General features: G+C 44.3%; 1 protein-coding gene across 5 annotated transcripts in view; it reads left to right on the plus strand.

The window, feature by feature from the left end:
• The window catches only part of ITGA11 (integrin subunit alpha 11), a 193,928-nt gene that overhangs the window by 54,013 nt on the left and 120,052 nt on the right, over nt 1-19,863 (plus strand). For all 5 annotated transcript variants that reach the window (XM_030578857.1, XM_030578859.1, XM_030578854.1 and 2 more), the window contains exon 2: nt 9,958-10,069. In XM_030578857.1, the coding sequence (XP_030434717.1) occupies nt 9,958-10,069 (112 nt within the window). The remainder of the gene's footprint in view (nt 1-9,957; nt 10,070-19,863) is intronic.

The following is a 19,863-nucleotide window of genomic DNA, read 5'->3' on the forward strand; positions in this document are numbered from 1 at the left end:
TCCAAGGGGCCATTGCAGAAGCCTGGGAGCAACAAACTGCAACATGTTGTGACCACAGCCACTCCCCTGCTAGCGCTCCCTGGCATGACCTTCAAACCAAGCTGGCCATGTCTGCTCTACAGCACCAGGGATCTCCTACCCCAGGAAAATCCAGGCAGCAGGTGTGACATTCAGGGGAAAGGGCTCCACACACTTGCGATTCCCCTTAGGAAATGGGATTGGCAGGGACATCTCCGACTTGCCCTCTATGTTTAGTGTAATAATATCCATGCTTTAAGGACAGCCTGGCCACTCGGTGTATTGCTTTGTCTGTCACTTGACTCGTATGAAGATTCTTCCTCATGCTGGGTCCACCCTGAATTTAGGAAAAAGTTCCTCCGTTGCAGAACCTGCTGCAACTCTTGTCTAAGGGTGAGGTGAAACTACAGAAGCCCATGCCACCTCTTCTGGCCTTCTGAAATCATGGCCCTGAATATAGTTTGATTTTTAAGACTAATTACAGAAGCAGAAGCTCATACTTCAGGGGATGAGTGTGGCTTAGTGTTCATGTCACACACAGCAGGTCTTGCAAGATTCATCAGTGTTCCCAAGTCTCGTGGATTTTTACCATGAGCTTTCCAATATTTTAGGCTTTTCTTAGCCTCCAGATCCTGGAGTCTAGGGATTACGTGAGAATCTCAGCTTTCATGTTTTAAACAAAAGTAATTTTTGAGCCTTCATGGGTATGGAGGAAAGCTTGAAAATGTGACCCTTAAAAGCTCAAACATCAGAACACAAATAAAAAAAAACCCCACATTCATTATTTTAATCTTATGATTCTGGGGAGGCTGACTCATGATTTGTGAATACATGGGGCTGGCAATGTGTCTCACACAGGATTTTCCAAGAGATCATCTGCAATGTGAGGGGTTTTTTTCCCAGCAGTAGTAGTAAAATGTAACCAAATTGCATGAGTTTCCAAGTCGGTCTCCCTGATAAAATTTTTTCCCAGTCTTTTGGGGGGCTGCCTGGATCCTGCCTATTTATTTGATTGGGGAGGCAGCCAAGCCAGAGCACGTTTTTTACAGTTTGCACATGTGTGTTAAATTTCCCATTTTACACTTCTCCATAATAGGTTTGATTTATACACTTTACTGCTTAATGAAACATTAATGCTTTTTTTTTTTCTAAATTGCCTTTTATGAATCGTCCCAGTGGATTACCTTTCTACTGCCACATTTCTCAGAGAAGATATACGAGTGGTGATTGGGACCAGGCTAGGGCCATATATTAGGTCTGTATGGGTATGTCTACACTGTAATAAAAGACCTGCGGCGGGACCAGGTCAGCTGACTTGCGCTTGCACGTGTTAAAATTTGCTGTGTAGCTTTTTGGGCTCAGGCTGGCGCCTGGGCTTTGGGACCCCTTTCCCTCAGGGGATCCCAGAGCCTGGGCTCCAGCCCGAGGCCAAATGTCTACATTGCAGTTAAACAGCTTGAGCCCTGTGAGCCTGAGTCAACTGACACGAGCCAGCTGTGGATGTTTAATTGTTTTACTGACTTACCTTATGTGCTAAGGATTTTGTCTTTAGCTGTTCTTTGGAATAACAAAGCAACTGTGTAAGAACATTCTCCCACAGGTGGATAGCCAGGGACGGATTTTGTCCCCAATGATCTGCAAGGTTAAAGGTCCATAGCTGCAGATACAATTGTATGATTAAGTCCTAAAGCAAGGAAGGATGGTGCTGCACTCTTCCTATGTTATAAAAAAATAAAATTGAGAAAAATAGAAAACCAAGGGCCCAGCATTGCAGTCTTCAAAAGACAAAACTCCCAGCTCTGTACACTGAGACCTTTATCTATGTAAGTTTCGCTGGTGTAAAACTAGAGAAACTCTGTTGAACTCACGCATCCAAACTATGCAAAGGCAGAAGGGAGCTCAACTGTGTTACATCCCATCTAGCACTTCCTCCATTGACTACAAAAATACAATAACCTAGGTAATTAATCTTCTTGAGAACGCAATTTAGTTACTGACACACATGTACATGGAGGTGGATTTTGCTATTTTGCGTGTTTGAAACTAGGGATGGCTGAAACTTTTCCATCTAAACTGTTTATCAGTTTACAATTTCGAGTTTTCATGAAAAAAATTAAAATGTTTTTGGCTGAAAATTCTTGAGTTTTGTTGTTTAGAAGAAAAGCTGAAATTTTCCTGTGGTGAACAACTCCATTTTCCAACCAGTTCTCATTTAAACCTCATCTGTTAATATTGGGCCTGATTCTCCACAATCTAACACAGGTGTCAATCTTCAGTAACTCCCACTGAAGCCAACGGATTTGCACTGATATAAGCCAGCAAAAGGAAAACAAGCCATTAACTGAGACTCTTAAAGCAGCCAAGGAGATTTGGTTGCCCCATTGCCATTAAAATACCCCAGGCAGCTTTGAAAATCTCAATCCTTGCTTCTGTTACTTTTTGACAGAGTTCTCAGTTCTACATACAGGAGCCGATTCTTCTCTTATTTACATCTCTGTGAATCAGGAATAACTGCACTCTGCACAGAAGAAAGTGAAGTTACACCAGTGTAAATGGATCAGAGTCAGGCCTGCTGTGCTATATATTCTGTCTTGTTTTTTCTCCATGATACCTTTTCATTATATTACTGTTGGTAATGTTGCCCGGAATCCGCCCAGCAGGTGTTCGATAAGTTGCAGCAGTTTTTCGTTAAACTGGATATTGTTTTTAGCATTAAAAAAGATCAGTCTAGCCACAAAATTTTGGATACAATCTCCATGTCTCATCTTCTATGCTGTCTAGAATTTCTTCTAGCAGGTTTTAAAGAGTCTTACCTCAGTTTTCTTTGGCTAGACTCAAGAGTTTCTCTGCTCATGGAGTCAGTGTTGCAGATAAGTTACTATGGTTACAAAGAAGCAGATTGATGCCTAACATTCTTACCTGCAAAAACACTTTTCCATCCTGCATTTTCGTCAGAGAAACTCCAGTTTCAACCTCATGATGAGCCCTTGTTTTCCATAAAAAAGCCTGGCCCCCAGAACATGCTGTTGCCAAGTGGTCACCTTTAAAGTGGTCATTTACCAACCATTACCACAACATAGAATATGAGACACTGCTGCTATTTTCTGCCCTAAGGGGGACAGAAATGCTGTGGTATCCTAGATACCTCACTGGAGTAATGTTCACTTCTTTTGATTGTCCCCCCGAGGCATTCTTTTCCTATTCAGTTCTCTGATCATGTGCATCTAATGTAAAGAGATGCGGGGTGTTGGGGAGCCTACAGCACCTACAGGTATTTGATGCGCTTTAACAATAAAGCGTTCCATAAAGGAACACATTTCAAAATGACAGCATTAGGATGGAAGTCAAAGTGTGTGATTGTGATGTTGCACTCTATATGATTTTATGCAAATATACTAATGAGTGTGAACATAATGTAACTGGAATATGCTTCATGCAAAAGGTCTCTTGTAAGGTATCATTACAAAGCTTATAATCTATTGAGTGTGTTCATCTTATTTGTATAAATGTATCACTCTTGTATCTAAAACTAGAAATATGAAATATAACTCTGAGGTCCTATTGTAGTTATGCAAAGTGTGGGCCATTAATGGTGCTTTGGAATCTTGATGGCTCTCATCAGCCAGGACAATTTACTGTGGATAGTTCTGTTTGTTTGCAGGCCTTCCTGTGAGTCAGGCTGAGAGGAATGAAGGCTTGGCGTCTTACAGTGACATGTGATCATGTCACCTGAACTGGAATCCATCTTTAACCTTGTGTTTTTCCATTTAGAAGGAGGGGTGGGCACCCAGAGAGGGACAAAGGATTCCTGCCTTGTGCAAAGCTATATAAGGGGGTGGAACAGAACAATAGAGGCTGCAACCATGAGAAATTCCCTAGCTACCACCTGAGCTGGAACAAGGGCTATACCAGGGGAAAAGATTGTGCCCAGACTAGGAAGGTGTCCAGTCTGTTATAGAAGCTTATTGAAACATCTAAGGGTGAGATTTTATCTGTAATCAGTTTTCTTACTGTATTAGGTTTAGACTTGCGTGTTTTATTTTATTTTTTTTGGTAATTCACTTTGTTCTGTCTGTTCCTACTTGGAACTGCTTAAATTCTACTTTTTGTATTTAATAAAATCACTTTTTACTTATTAACTAACCCAGAGTAGTAATTAATACCTAATGGGGGGGCATCTGTGCATCTCTCTCTATCAGTGTTATAGAGGGTGTACAATTTATGAGTTTACCCTGTATAAGTTTTATAAAAGGTAAAACAGATTTATTTGAGGTTTGGACCCCACTGGGAACTGGGCATCTGGGCAGGGCCAGCTCTAGACACCAGCCTATCAAGCATGTGCTTGGAGTGGCACCTTGGGACAGGGCGGCACTCGGAGTTTGTTTTGGTTTTGGTTTTAGTTCAACCAGGTGGCGCTGGGGAGAGGCAGGGCTTGGGAGGAGTGGCGCCGTGCTGAGGGGGTGGGGACTTGGGCAGCACGGCGCTTGGCTGGGGCGGGGACTTGGGCGACGCGACGCTTGGGGGGCGGGGCGACGCGACGCTCAGGGGGCGGGGTGGGGTGGCGCTCTTTGTTTTTGCTTGGGGTGGCAAAAATGTTAGAGCCGGCCCTGCATCTGGGTGTTGGAGACAGGAACACTTTTTAAGCTGCTTTCAGTTAAACCTTCAGCTTTTGGGGGATGTTGTTCAGACCTGGGTCTGGGTTTGTAGCAGGCAGGCGTGTCTGGCTCGAACAGGCAGGGTTCTGGAGTCCCCAGCTGGCAGGGAAGATGGGTTAGAAATAGTCTCAGCACATCAGTTGGCAGCCCCAAGGGGTTTCTGTGATCCAACTCGTCACAGGGATGTGGCTCACAAAATCCAGGAACCATGACTTTGCTGGTTTGAAGACCTAGGGAGGATGAAGAGAGACCTGGTAAAGATAGCACGGCAGGAGAGGGGGGTAGGAACACAGAGAAAGCAATAGATGGATTGTATCAAAGAAAGTTGTAAGCAGGTGGACTTTAATGCTGCCTCAGACAGATAAAGATAACAGATGCTTGGGATACGGGGAAGAAGAAGTAAGGAGATCCATGGTGAGGATTATATTTTAAACAAAATCTCCTCTAGGAAGTGAGCAGCATGTGTACATGTAGGAGGTTGACGTGTTCAGACATGACTCAGGGTGTATATGCCTTTGAATAAACATGTGCAGTATAATACTCTTAGCAACAGATAAACTGTTTCTTCTGGGCGAGAAATAATAAGCTGAGTGTCATCCATATCTGGAAGTTGTCCCAACCCCATACCTCCAGACTAATGCTGCTAACAGCCTCGCATATGCATTGAATAAGAGGACAAGATGAGAGTTCTTTCTAGGAAGAACAACAATTGCTAAGCACAAGACTTTGGGTCCTGACAAGAAATAGGAATGAGTCCATTTGTGAGCAGCCCTGCCCAATTCTCCCAAGATCTACAGACAGGTCAGTGGCATCTTACGATTTGATTATTGTAGGCAAAAAATATCTCTAATTACATTATCATGGATACTTGACTTTTTCATCTATTACTAGAAGGTCAGCAGCCCTCCCCAGTCATGCAGTCTATTTACCCAACTCCATACCCTGCCTGACAAAGGGTCAAGAGGATCTGAGAAAATATTGAGAAAATTGTCTAGGCACAGATAATCTTTTCCTCTAAAGGGCCGGTTAGAGTGTCAGTCAAGTTTCATGAGCATAGGTGGAGCTTTGAAAGAGACCAGCAGCTTGCCCTCCTAATGGGTGGTGTTGCCAACCTGCATTAACTGTGGGCTAGCCCCTTCTCCCTTGCCTTCCCCAGGCAGAATGTAAATCTGGAGCACACATGGTGGCCCAAAGTTTCTCCAAAACCTCGAGAAACCCAGAGAGTACTACTAGCCAAAACTCAAAGAGAGCTGATGTCCCTCCAAAGTCATTGCCCTACCTCCAGGGACATAGACAGATTAATCTGAATCTTCTCGGGGAGAGGAACTCAAATTAGCTAATAAGGTGACATTGCCACTACTAACCAACCTGTCCATTGTTTGAGATTTGTTGGAGACAAGAAACTGCTCTTGCAGTATTATCCAATCAGGTTTCAGAGACCCATGTAAATGTGGGGCTTCAACTTCAAACAGTGGCAACCCTGTGGACCAATGACGTTGGTATACTCAGCATAAGCAAATGATCCTTGACGTTCCAGCCTCCTGAGAGAGAGGCACAGGCGAAACCTATAGAACCAATTTCAAACTTGGCTCGTATTTCTTTTATTCTTTTGGCAAGTATCATCGCCCTTCTGGTCTGCCCGCCTGCAGAACACAAAAGTGAAGAGGGAGAGGAGAGGAAGGATTTGATCTGATTCTGTCACATGTTCTGCACAGTTGTTAATGTTTTCCCCGTAGCACCTCCTCTGTGGGTGTGTCCCTGGGAAATGCACGCTGGCTTAGAGCTCTTAAGGAAGCTTCATGGGAACAACAGACTATGATCAGAAAGTCCATCTGCCAGTTAAGCATTTATCTTATTCAAAAAAAAACAACCCCATACTTTGTTGTAGTTAAACACTGCTACTGATAATATGTCTTTACAATTGATAAAACCAAGATTTTTTTAAAAAAAATAGACTTTAGATTCCCGGGGGAAAATAATAATGGATGCACTCAGCTACAAGAGAGTCAGGAAATGTCAGGAATTAGATTTACCTTCCATTTTTATAAATCTTTGCATACTCCATTATGGATTTAGACAGCAAAGAAATAGCTATTTACATTTATATCTGTGTCTCGTCCCAAATTTCTGGATGATATGAAATGCCCCTTAGGTTAGCCGTGTGAGCCAGAAATATATTATTCATGCTTTCTATACCGAAGAAAACACTGGGGATACCATAATACAGCACAAATAAAAACCAGACTCCTTCATTTCATTTAGAGCAATTACAATTCTTGAACTACATCAAGATGTATTTCATCATTCCTTTTCACAGTCTGGACACTGTATGAGAGAGAAATCTTCTCCCATCCCATTGGCAGTCTGTTTCCTTTCTATTTACATTCCAACTCTCTTTTGAGCTCATATGCAGCAACAAAATATGTCCCTAAAGAAACCCCTATAGCACACACAGAATTTAGTGTTTTGGTTTATTTTAGTGACTTCAAAATACCACCCATACAAAAATGGATGTGCTGCCATATTTTGATCTTGCTTTTCTTAGACAGTCAAAGTTCTGATGGTGAATTCGGTTATCATTGCAAGCTAACCATTTTTATTCTTTTTGGTTGAGATCGTTATTCTGCAGACGTCCCACCGGGTTTGTATCATAGCAGTTCTTTGCAATGTTAACACTGAGTTAGATGGGGTCTTGGACCAAATGCTTATGCAAGGGAATAAGGGGGAGGAAGAAATTGTCTTACACCTGGGTTGACTACTTGGCTCTTGGAGCAAAGGAGAAAAAAGGCTTTGTGCACCTGCTTACCACCTCTCCCTGCGCAGGTGACTGGGATGTAGGATGGGAGGGACAGGGAAGGGCTAGAGCCTTAGTTATCTCCCAGTGTCTGAGCCACTTCAAGGACTAGTTCAGGCCATCAGCAGTGCCAGCACCCTAATTCTTCCCCAGAGCAAGATGAAAGAAGGGAGGGACCTGAGCCTCCGGGGGGGGGGGGTCTCTGAAGCACAGTGTCCTCTGGAGTGATGCATTTTTCACACCTTCCCTTGCTCGGAGCTGTATCTAAAGGCACAGTTAATGCTATAAGCCAGGGATCGGCAACCTTTCAGAAGTGCTGTGCTGAGTCTTCATTTATTCATTCTAATTTAAGGTTTTGCATGCCAGTAATACATGTGAACATTTTTAGAAGGTCTCTTTCTATTAGTCTATAAGTGTGAGTGCCACTGAAAGTCAGCTTGCGTGCCGCCTTCGGCACACGTGCCATAGGTTGCCTACCCGCTATAAGCAAAAATACACTTTAAACTGAGACTGTCTGAGGTGCAAAGCCGGGCTGGGCGTGGAGATCCGATCTGGTCCTGAACTTCCCCTACTCTGCTGATGGTCACAGCAGAAGGGTTTGGATTCTGGACCAGCTGTACTGCAGAAGGGGGCCTCTTACTGAAGACAGCAGATTTAATGCAGGTTTAAGCGTATATTTCATAGACAGGCTTTTTAAACATATGTCTGAGCCTTAAAGATCACATTTTTCAGTGCTTCCAGTCTCCATGTCAGAGCATCCTTGCACCTGGGAGAGATCCCGCTTTAGAGTCCATAAAGACTGCTCCCTACTCAGCTGGAGAGCTCGCTAAACATTGGCTTCCTTTCCCCCTGGAGCTACAACAGCCTCTTTCCCAGAGCAAGACTGAATTCAGCCGATCGAGCTGCCTCTCCTGGCAGAGCATCAAACCATCACTAAACCTGCTGGAAGGATTGTCTGGGGAGAGAGCACTGGTTTGGGATTCAGGAGATGACAGCTCAGCGCCTGGCTCAGCCACAAACTATTTATATGGCCTTTGGAAACTCATTTAATCCATCCCATCTCTGTTCCCCAGCTGTGAAATGGGGCTAGTACTTCTCTACTTGACAGGGGTGTTGTGAGAATAATGACTTTGTGGCATTCAGATGTTATCATGAGGGCCATATATGCCCCCGGATAGGAATCCAATCTGTCAGAATAGTGACCCAGCGTTCAGAGGGAGGTGATTGAGAGGTGCAAGTGTGCAAGGAGGATGTTCAAAGATCTTTCTTTTGTTGTTCTTAATCCCTGTCCTGTCAGCTCTGATTTTCCAAGGTGACTTGCTCTTGCATTGCCTAGGGTAAAAATGTGATTATCTCGCTCCTATCTTTGCTTAGAGGCTGCCTCTGCAGCTAAGGAATTCCTTACAATGATTTCAGCACCCAGACGGGTTAAACCTTTGTGCAGGCCCCAGATGGGCTGGAGAGCAGAAACAGGCGTCTTCCTTCAGACTTCTGCAGCTGTGACCTCTACACCCTAAACAACGGGTTTTAAAAATAGTTCAGATCCAGGTCGTCCAGCAGTCTATTGACACGGCACAGTGCTGGGGAGCCAGGGTCTAGGCTTGAACTTGGGCCCTTGTTCCTAACAAAGGCTCAGCCCTTGCCTTTGCCCTTCTGCATCCAGGGGGTTTACTGGTAACAGGGGAGCTGAGCTGTAGAAGCTCTGGCAATGCAAAGCACTCTCCTCTTTTGCTAACTTCAGAGGGAGCTAGTGTGCTCAGACTCTCCCAGGATCAGACTCTGCGAGCTGCGCTGGGTCCTTCCCGGATGTGTGATCAGGGAGATGCTGATGGTCCCAGTAAGCTGTAGGAGAATAGAAGGAGCAGATCCCCTATAATCAGCATGGGGAAGGGCAGGGGAATCCCATGTAATAATTATTGGGCTACAGGACATTCCTGCTGGGGCGGGGGATGGGGTGGCAGAACAGGACCATTTTAGGCAGAAATAACTCTCAGCAGATGGATAAATGAAGTGCAATATCTGGGGGTTAAATCTCAGTCCCAATATCACCTCACTCTCAATATCCAGTGCTCCCTGCCCTGTGGCTCAACAGCCTAGCACACCCGTGGCAAGTCCACACAGCAGCCAGCTGAGAGTCTGGGGAAGCCCTAAAATGGAGGCAAGGTGGACAGCTGAAAAAATGAGTTCTTAGCTGTGTGCTGCACAGGTGGTATCATAAGACTAAAAACCTGGAAGCACTTTTCCTGGCTGGTTTCTTCACTCATAAGAAGAAACAGAAGGCAAAGGACCACAATGGATATAACCAAGAATGAGATTTTTCCTTTCAAACAGTGTAAGGAGTAACATGCCTGAATTGTATATATTATTAATTCTGTGTGTTGGATTTCAGGGTGCTTTACACTGGGGGTCAGTGTCGCTAGGGGAAGATCTCCTCCTCCCTGCCCGGACCTGAACTGATTAGATCTTTTTTTTTTTTTTTTCCTACCTCAGGATTCTGTGACACCTTCAATATTGACACCAAAAGGCCCCGAATCATACCAGGCTCTAAAGAAGCGTACTTTGGCTACACGGTGCAGCAGCATGAAATCGCTGGGAAGAAATGGTAAGTGAGCGCCTCTTATCCCTGTGGTCTAGCAAGAGGACAGGTGCCATTCTCTTAAAGCCAATCTATGCAGAACGCTGTACGGTCATTCCATCTCACTAAAGGTGCTGTCTTGGAGAAGGCAGAGTTGTGGCTTTCTGTTCTGAGAGGGACTGTGAGGCAAATTCTGCTCTTCCTTACTCTGGTGTAAATCTTTGATCTTCCCGAGTGCCTTCCATCTGAGGAGCTCCAAGTGTGAGTCTCATGAGAGGTTCTGTCAGAGAGAGAGTTTGTTTCCCTTCCATAGAAGCTGATGGGTGTCGAGTTTCCAGGTCCTGCTGTTGCCTGTCATTTGTACATGGCTGGTTCCATTCCCATGAACATTACCTTCGATCTTCAGGTGGGTTCACACCCCTGAGGGTTCTCTTGAGTTTCAGAGCCTGGGACTCAGAGAAAAGCTCAAAGCAAAACAGCCTGGCTTTTGGTCAGAACTGTTAAGTTTTACCTGGTTTCCACCCAAATGCACAACATGGGCCAGGTTATTTTGGGTTGGGTATGAAAGATGAAACTTGGCTGAATTTTTATCTGGCTTTAGGTTTCATGGTGAAAAGTTTCACTCCCAGCCAAGGCTGGAGAAATGAGGACTGCCTAGGATAATATGATGATTCACCAGATGTTACAGACGTCACTTAGTGCACTTCGGGAAGTCACTCGGATATTACAACGATGAGGGTGGTCTGAGAACCTATGCAATGCCCCAAAACTTCATTAACACAGAGTTAAGGTTGCCCAGTGGTGCCTAACGCTCTTCCAGAGTCACTGACCATAAATCTCTGAAAACCAGGATACGAATAATTTATGGTACAGGCCTCCTCCATTTCCCCTGCCCCTATCCCCCAACTCCTTCTACTATGTCCCCCTCATTCCTCCCACTGCTCTCCTACCCTTCCCTACTACTCAGCCTTATTTATCCCCCTCCGCTCGCCACAGCCCAAAGCCCCCTCTCTCTTCCCCTCCCAAAAGCCACACCCCTGTACAGCTCCAGCACCCCAACACATTCTCCCTCCGTGCCCCTCCACATTCCTTTGGTTTGCACCAAAAAGTTATAAGACTCTGAACATGTTCAGAGCAGCTCATGTTGGCAGGGGGTGGGTGTCTATGTACTAAGTCACGGGGCACTTGCTTTCCTTTGATCGCACTGTCCTATTGTTCAGGAAAGAGGATGACATTATCCTAATTGCTTACTAGAGTTTTTCTCCTGATCTGTATTGAAGTTAACGTTAATTTCCTTGACAATACTGCTAAAGGAAAATCTGAGTCTGTGTGTGGATTTTAAACTATCGCTCTTATCGTATGTCACCTTGAGCCACCAGGATACTGTGACAACAGACTGCCTGGACACTCTTGCTTCAACAGAGCCCTAATCTTGCTGTGTGCGCACATCCTGTTCTTTTATGTCTTTCACTTTGGCACATGTCAGCCCAGACTTACATACCTTACCCTTAGTCACCTTTTCAATCAACCAGAAAGGGGCTGGGCACTAGCTGAGATAAAACCCAAACAACTGAGATCAGTTTGGGGAGGGTCGGAGCCACAGTTTGTGCTTTAGGTGTATGCAAAAAAATCAATCCATCAATAAAAGAGATGATGATTTTGTAAAAGGCTGGATTGGAAGGGGTGGGGGAGGTCTGTATCTTAAGAGCCCCTTCTTCAAATGGCACCAAATCAGACCCCAACATGATCTGGCACCACCGTGAGGCACAGCACATTTCAAGACCATCCTCGTCAGCATGTGAATTTTAGAGCATTTATAATAGCCCGCATCCAAACAGAAAATGACTCTCAACCTTAACCAAAGCAGAGCTAGTGCTCTGCTATTCTAGAGAATAAACCAGACCACACTGCTGATTGTCCTGTTGCTTTCTGGGACTTGTTGCCCAGCTAAGCCCGGTGCTCCCATATGTCATGTTGTGAAGATGCCCACACCCCAGGTGATAACAGTCGATGTGTGCGAATGAGCTGGGGCAGCCTGCGGTTTGAGCAGAAAGTTTACAGAGTACAATGGGGAGGGGGTCTAATGACTAGATCAAGATATGAGGCTTTGCATCTAAATGCTCAGTCATTTCTATGTGTGAGTGGCTTTGTTCACACTTTCCCCATGTTAATGTTGGGCTTTGCTGTCTCAGTCTGGGAGGATTGCTCTAATTATTAAGATATTCACATGTGTGAAAACCCATCAGATGAAAAGTCCTTCCCGTGGCCCCCAGATCTTCAGATAACCAGTGGGAATTGTCAGTCTAGTCTCTTTGGAGGCACACATTCTCCCTTACAGTGTGGCCTCACATGACATAGAGTTGGTGGAGTGGCTTTCAGGCCTCCCCCACTGCTGCTCTCATGTTCTGCCATTCCTTCACTCTGCTGCAATATGGCTCAGTGGCTTCTTATACTTGAGTTAATGAGAGGTTCTGATTTAACCTTGGATTCCCCAGCTTTTGTCATCACAGCCTTAACATATTTAGATGCAGTTTCTTTTCTGTTTAATTTAAGGCTGTCCTGTGGTGAATGATGAGTCTCTGGCTGGATTTATGCCCTGACTGCCCTAAAGCCAAAGGGATGGCATGTTTTTCCCAAATCATATCATATACTGCTTTAGTTAGAGATGACTGCTGGGGGCCAGAGACTTGTTAGAAATAGCAAAGGGTGACTCCGTGGTCACAAGAGACCAGCCATAGGAGTACAGTGGTGGATCAGAGCTCAGGGATGCTGCTCACGACTCCAGAATTCCTAGCTGTGATTCTTCTGAGATATTTGCAGGTATATAAAACATTGGTATTTCCACTCTGTGGCCGCTGGTTTTCTTCACCCTACAGGAGGGGACTGAATTCAGAGATTCAGAGAACATAGATTGACATTCCTGTGAGAGCTGGCAATAAGGGACTGGTTTAAAAGGCGAATGATAGCACCATTATGAGTTCACTGTTGCCAGCTGAAAAGGAGAGTTTAGGTATTTAAAGGTGCCCTTTAAAACTCTTGGCTGAGTACTTTCAAAACTGGGTGCCTGTATTTAAGACCTAGGTATTTTTCCACTGCTTCCATGGGACCACCAGTATGCCCAAATTATAGCAAAGAATCCTGCATGTCATGCATCCGACGAAGTGGGTATTCACCCACGAAAGCTCATGCTCCAAAACGTCTGTTAGTCTATAAGGTGCCACAGGATTCTTTGCTGCTTTTACAGATCCAGACTAACACGGCTACCCCTCTGATACTTGACCCCAAATTATAGTTGGCCCTAGGCTTAAATTTTCCAAAATGACTCATGTGTTTTGTGTGTGTGCGCCCAACTTGAAACTCCTTATGGGGTGTGGCTTTCAGAGGGTGGGAACTCAGCACTTCCTGAAAACCAGGCCCCTTTGAGGTATCTCACCCTGGGCAAAACCACTTTAGCAAATGTGAGCACCCACGTAAGCGGCCTGATGTTCAGAAGTGCCCCCCAGCTCCTCTTGATGTTGACTGGGTTGCTGGGTGTTGAGCCCCTCTGACGATGAGAGTCCACGTTCTTTCCATGATGCCTGTTGGCCTGTCTTCCTCCTCCTTTAGGTCACTTTATCTATTTTGGAAAGACAGAAGAAATCCTCTTACATCCTGCTATCAATGTGTGGAGACCTGTGGTTTCCATCTGAAGTGCCAGATACTTCTATTGCAAGATTTTGGTGGCTGGTGTTCCAAGTGCCACATTTAAACAGCTCATCCATCACATTCGTTTGCCAGCAAAGCCAGTGTAAACAAATGAACAATGAAATGAGAGTTGCCAGCTATTTCTGTTGACTAAGAATTAATGTTTCACTAGTCAAATTCCTTGTGGTTCAGGGAACAACGATGCAGTTAAAGAACCTGCTAAATCAACACCAACTGTTATTCAGCATGTGTATTAATCATACATTTTAAAATTAAACGTGGGGAAAGAATAAACTGCATTCCCCAAATGCCATTCATTTGCGGATTTCAGTGCCATTTGCAATTGTTTGGATTATTTCTTCCCCTCTAGGAGCAACCAGTAATACTTCTCCTCGTTAAACAAGAAAGCGTGGATACTTGTGTCCACACACAGATCTCCTTATTTGGATATAAATGTTGGTATTTGCCTCCAAGATGGTCTTTCCCAAACTCTTTGGGGAACAAGAGACCCTCTGCAGACATGCTCACGGAAAAGCCAATAAAATGAGGAGCAAGCATGAAATAATTTCCTGACTGTTCATCTTGCTCAGGTAGAGGAATAGGCAGGAATTGGCCAGGTTAGAGTAACATTTTCTGTGCCCAGCACCTTCCGGTAGAACTTTAGTTCAACATGGGAATAGCTACTTTTCTGTCATGATTCAAAATACCACCAGCATTTACATGTGCATTAGATCATACAGCGCTGAGTTAGGCTTGGATCAGAATTTCCTGATGATTGGAGTGTCCAAAATCCAAATCTTTCTCCTCGTGCCAATCTCTAATATAGTCAAAGGTGAGTATGAATCGCAGTGCATGGTATATTTATCCCGTCTGATCTCCTGCTGTAGGTGAGCCAGCAATTCTAATAAAACTTACAACCATAATCAATCTCTGGCAGGCTAAAGCAGTAATTTCTGCCTGCTAATGCAGTATCTCTCTGGTAATGTTGATCTTTAATCATGATTAAAGTCTTCAATCCTGATTTACATCCACATGATACACTGCTAGCAATTGCAACTCTGGCAGTTCCTGATTGCAACCCTCAGTCACTGTTGAGTGTACCACTAACACCTTTGCAACAGATATAGCAGGCGCTTTCGTATATAAAAGGGATAGACATCTGGTTTGCAATGGCCTGAAGTAAGATGCTTATGTGTTGGAGTTTCTCTCTACCGTTTGTTGGTCAACTAGCCTAAGTTGTGGCAACCGCTTTGTGGTGTACATGGCAGGTGAGAGCTAGGATGAAGTATTTGTTTTCTAAAAGAATGGGAATCCTTGTGGCACCTTAGAGACTAACAGTTATTTGAGCATAAGCTTCCTTGGGCTAGAACCCACTTCATCGGCTGCATGCAGCGGAAAATACAGGAGGAAGAGAGATATACACAGAGGACATGAAAAAATGGGCGTTGCCATACTAACTGTAATGAGAGTAATCAATTAAGGTGGGTTATTATCAGCAGGAGGAAAAAAACCTTTTGTAGTGATAATCAGGATGGCCCATTTCCAACAGCTGACAAGAAGGTATGAGTAACAATAGAGGAGAAAAAAATTAGCATAGGGAAATAGGTTTTACTTTGTGTAATGACCCATCCACTCCCAGTCTTTATTCAAGCCTAATTTAATGGTGTCCAGTTTGCAAATTAATTCCAATTCTGCCGTTTCTCATTGGAGTCTGTTTTTGAAGTTTTTTTGTTGGAGTATTGCGACTTTGAGGTCTGTAACTGAGTGACCAAGGAGATTGACGTGTTCTCTGACTGGTTTTTGAAAGTTATAATTCTTGATGTCTGATTTGTGTCCATTTATTCTTTTGTGTAGAGAAAATGTATCAAGTTTATCCTCACTGGAGAGGGTCACCATTTTTCTAGATTCCTAGATTTTATTTTAAGGCCAGAAGGAAGCACTGTGATCTTCTAGTCTGACCTCCTGTCTAACACAGCCCACAAAACGTCACTCCCTGACTTCTGTCTGAGCCAGCTATAGTGTATCATTTTAGAAGAATGTCCAGTCTCTATTTAAAGACTTCAAGGGACAGAGAATCCACCGTATCCCTTGGTACGTCCTTGGATCGTTTGCCCAGCTGAGTCACTCCATTGTGCTTCTCTCCTCACCCCAAAGGTGTAGCCAGCTGAACTGCAGGTGGGGCCAGGGCCCTGCCTCCTGATGGGCACCTAGCAGAGGCCCAGGACTGAGTGTAGACCATGTTATCTGTTCCAGGCTTAAGTGCTGCTGCTTGGCTTGTTCTCTCCAGTGCCCTGAGGCCTGCATTTGCCCTGACCAGATGGAATTCATCGGCAGGTGCTACCTCTGTTTTCCTGGTCTCCCTCCCCATCCCGTCAGCCTCCAAAGGGCAGGATTTGGCTCATGGTGTTTATCTGTCTGAAGGAGCTAGGGGCTATTTGGTGGAAAAGGTTCAAAGTGCGATATAGAAGCAGCCTCTCCCTGGCAGAAACTCATGATTTGCTTTGCTTCTAAAGCGAATAGCAACAACTAGAGGATTGCAACGTGATTCACATTGGTGTATGTCTTTAAACCACTCTCAGACTGCAGCTGGCACAGAACACAGCTGCTCGCTTACTGAGCATTGAGAGCACATGAGGCCAGTGTTCTGGGATCTGCACTGGCAGCTTCTTGGTCTTTGGGTGGGGTTGAAGGTATTGGTTATGACCCGAGACTGGCTTAACTGAAGGATTGCCTCCCTCCCTGTGGTGAGCAGGGGCACGCACGCCAGATCCCCTGTTATAAAAGCATTGGGACAACTGGCAGGGCCCCTCTCCCACCGTCCAAAACTGCCTGAACTTAGTGACTTAGCTCAGTACAAAAAACATGTATTTGAGGGGAGTTTTTTGGAGGTGCTGAGGGCCTACATCCTAGACAATGAAGGGGGTAGATAGCTGGCTGCCTTCCTGTGGCATCCTGTGACTTCACTGCTACTAAGGTGGAATTTAAGGGCCAGATTCTCATACTGGTGTACGGCACCCCCTCATCCCCCCGCCCCGCATGCATGCACGTGCACTTGGCGATTTGAGAGCCAAAATCAGGCACATCCAAAAGGATGCGCACACTTTTCTGTATTCCCACTTACAATCAGAACCTAAACTAACATAGCAGACTTCATTTTTAAAGACGTATCATCCCAGCCTCCTGTTTTGCAGGTGCAATTTTTGCACTCCCAATTGACTGTAGGTGAAAAAGATGTATTCCAACACCTACTTGCCTGAGGTGGCAGCCAATCAGATAGCTAGCTAGAGAGGTAAGTGTTATCATGTGATGTTAATAAGGAATTATTAATCTCATTTGCAGAAACTGCTCCTATTTGAAGACTTAATTAGCTAATTTTAGCACTCAGTCACATTTTGCAGTCTGTTATCCCACAGAAAAGTCCTTTGGCAACTGGGTGGTAGAACAATTCTGCTAAGTAGCTGGCTCAAATCAAGCCTCCATTGATAGTGACCAGAAGTCATTGCCATCTGATGGCTTTGAAATGAGCTGTGTATCTTAGTTCATGTCCTAGAGAGCAGGGATCACATCACAAAATCAAGGCAACTGCCACAAAATTAGCATCCTTACTTGTAGCCTAGACAGAGAAGTCAAGACCCTTGCATGGAAGAAGAAAGATCCTGTGACCCCAGGGCAGGATTGAGGCATATGGGCAAGTTGGCTTGGCGGGGGGGAGGGGGGCGGTCTCCATTTTCCAGGGCTGCTAATCTGACGTCTTTCACAAGCACTGCCTTCTCACTTATAAACTGACACCTGCTGCGGGATAATAGATAAAATACCATATTTGTGAGGACCTGATACCAAGCCCATAGCAGTCAATGGGCGTCTTTGCACTGATGTCTGTGATCTTTGATTTAGGCCCTAATAGATGTCTGGTTTCTGCAAAGAGTTTTCTGATAGGTTGATTCTGAGCTCGGGAAATTGTGTTTGAAGCTGCACATCTCAGAATTAGATAAGGAAGAGGAAATAAGATGCTTTTCCTTTAGCTTCTTTCCCCCTTTTGCTTTGGACATGATCCTTTTTTGAAAATCCTCACTTTGATCTTAAAAGTACATGCCACCCTCAGAGAACTGTACTGTAACAGAAAGCGAAGGGCATGCAAGTGTGTGGAAATCCAGATGATAATTAGATACATAGCATATTGTTCCAAGCTGATGTGCCAAACTGCTCCTCAAGCAATGTTCCTCATCAGACTGTACACAGGAAAGACTACGACTGCTGGAAAAATCCACCATGAGTGGCAACACTGTGGTTCTACAGTGCAAATGATTTAACTTTAAAATCTCTTCTACAAGGGAGACCCTAGTGTATTGGGAAGAAAAGAGGGTATTTTAGCAGAATCTGCCTACTGTCCTGTTCAGATATTAAGAAGCTTGAAAGAGGAATTCTTTCTGCAAGAAAAGTTAGTGAGGTTCTTTCTCCACCAGGAGCCCCACTTCTACCCTTGGATGCATGACCCTTGTGTCATATTCTATCTCATGAAGTCAGTTGTGCCTAAGTTATTTACGTACTGCACTGAGCCTACAGCTGTATTTTGTAATCTTTCCACCAATGGCTACCCTCTCATGATACAAGAAGAGTTCCCGCCTTTAGAGTTCCTACTCTCCAACTGGGTATTTATGATGATTAAATGTCCAGTTCCAGGTAACCTGCCCCTCTCTTTGCAAACTTTGTGTAGACTATGCAATAAATAACAGCCTCGCTCTTGCAGTTGCTTCGCCTGGTTCATAAAGTATAGAGCTCTTCTCTCAGCTCTCACATTCTCTGGCAGAGGCTGGGTCTGGCTCTTTGTTCACACACACAAAATGAAACAATTTACACTCATTTCAGCAGCCATTTTGTCTCAAGGTTTTACTTATCAAAAAACTCCAGGCTTTTGCCTGATGTGGCTGGGACGAATGGTAAGAAATGAGCCATTAGTTGCTTATAGCCTCAGACCTGTAAGTGAAAGACCAGTTGTTTGCTGATTGTAAGGAAAGATTTCCCCTCTCCCACCCAGCCCTCAAGAGGTTTTTATCCTCCATCTCTCTTTGTGAAATAGAAGGTCTGTGACATTCCCCAGGGTGCATTGCTGTCCCCTTGGCTTTCCAGCCTGGAAAGCCTTTAACATTGCTTTGCTAGTGAACACCAAGCCTGCAGAGTCACTCCCAGCTGAGTACATGAATGCTATGCCCAGCCATCCATGAATAGATACAGGGTGACACCCACATATCCAACAATCCCAGCCTTGCTCCCCAGAAATGTGCTTTTGTATGGTTCAGTAGCCCACTGGATGGTACAAACTCATAATTTTAGTCTGTCATTCCAGCAAAGGGTAATTAATACATCAGCCTTTTTGACCTGAGTCAAACACTTCAGTCAAACACACTGGTTTAGATAAAACAGTAAAACAAGTTTATTAACTAGAGAAAGATAGATAAATTTTAAGTGATTTACAAGTGATAAAGCATAAAATTCAGAATTGGTTACAAAAGAAATAAAAAGATAAACATGCAAGCTAATTCCTAAATTTACCACAGCTAATAAATTTAAAGCAAATAGGTTTCTCTCACCCAAAAACTTACAGCAAGCTGTACTGGCTGCAAAAACCTGCAGGCCAGGAACACTCCCCCTCAGTTCAATGATGCGCCATTTGTCTTTCAAGCAATCTTGCTGCCATGAGTAGAGATAGGGTGGAGAGGTGATGAGGAGGTCACTGTCTCTCCTCTTTATAACCTCCTCCTCTCTTTGAGGATTACCCCCTGCCCACTGGGGTGTAGGCAAAACAGTTCCCTGTGAACATGAGATTCAAAACATCTTTCAGGTGAATTGCAAATTTCTTTGTTTACAGTTTCCCCTGCTGGCAAATGGTTGCTTCAGCAGTTAATAGTTTTCTAACACCTGTGGTCAGTTCTTTGCTGTCTCTGAGGAGCTAGTCTAGGGGCATTACACAGAACTGCGACATATTTCAGTAACAAACATATAGTAAAATCTCATAGCTTTACACACAATGTTGTTACACACTTTAAAACAGGACAGTTATGTTCATCAGATTATGAGTTTTCAAATGATACCTCACAAGGCATACTTTATGCAAAATATATCATAAATGTACAAAAATG

The sequence above is a fragment of the Gopherus evgoodei genome, chromosome 10, assembly GCF_007399415.2.
Source record: "Gopherus evgoodei ecotype Sinaloan lineage chromosome 10, rGopEvg1_v1.p, whole genome shotgun sequence".
NCBI classification, from domain to species: domain Eukaryota; kingdom Metazoa; phylum Chordata; order Testudines; family Testudinidae; genus Gopherus; species Gopherus evgoodei.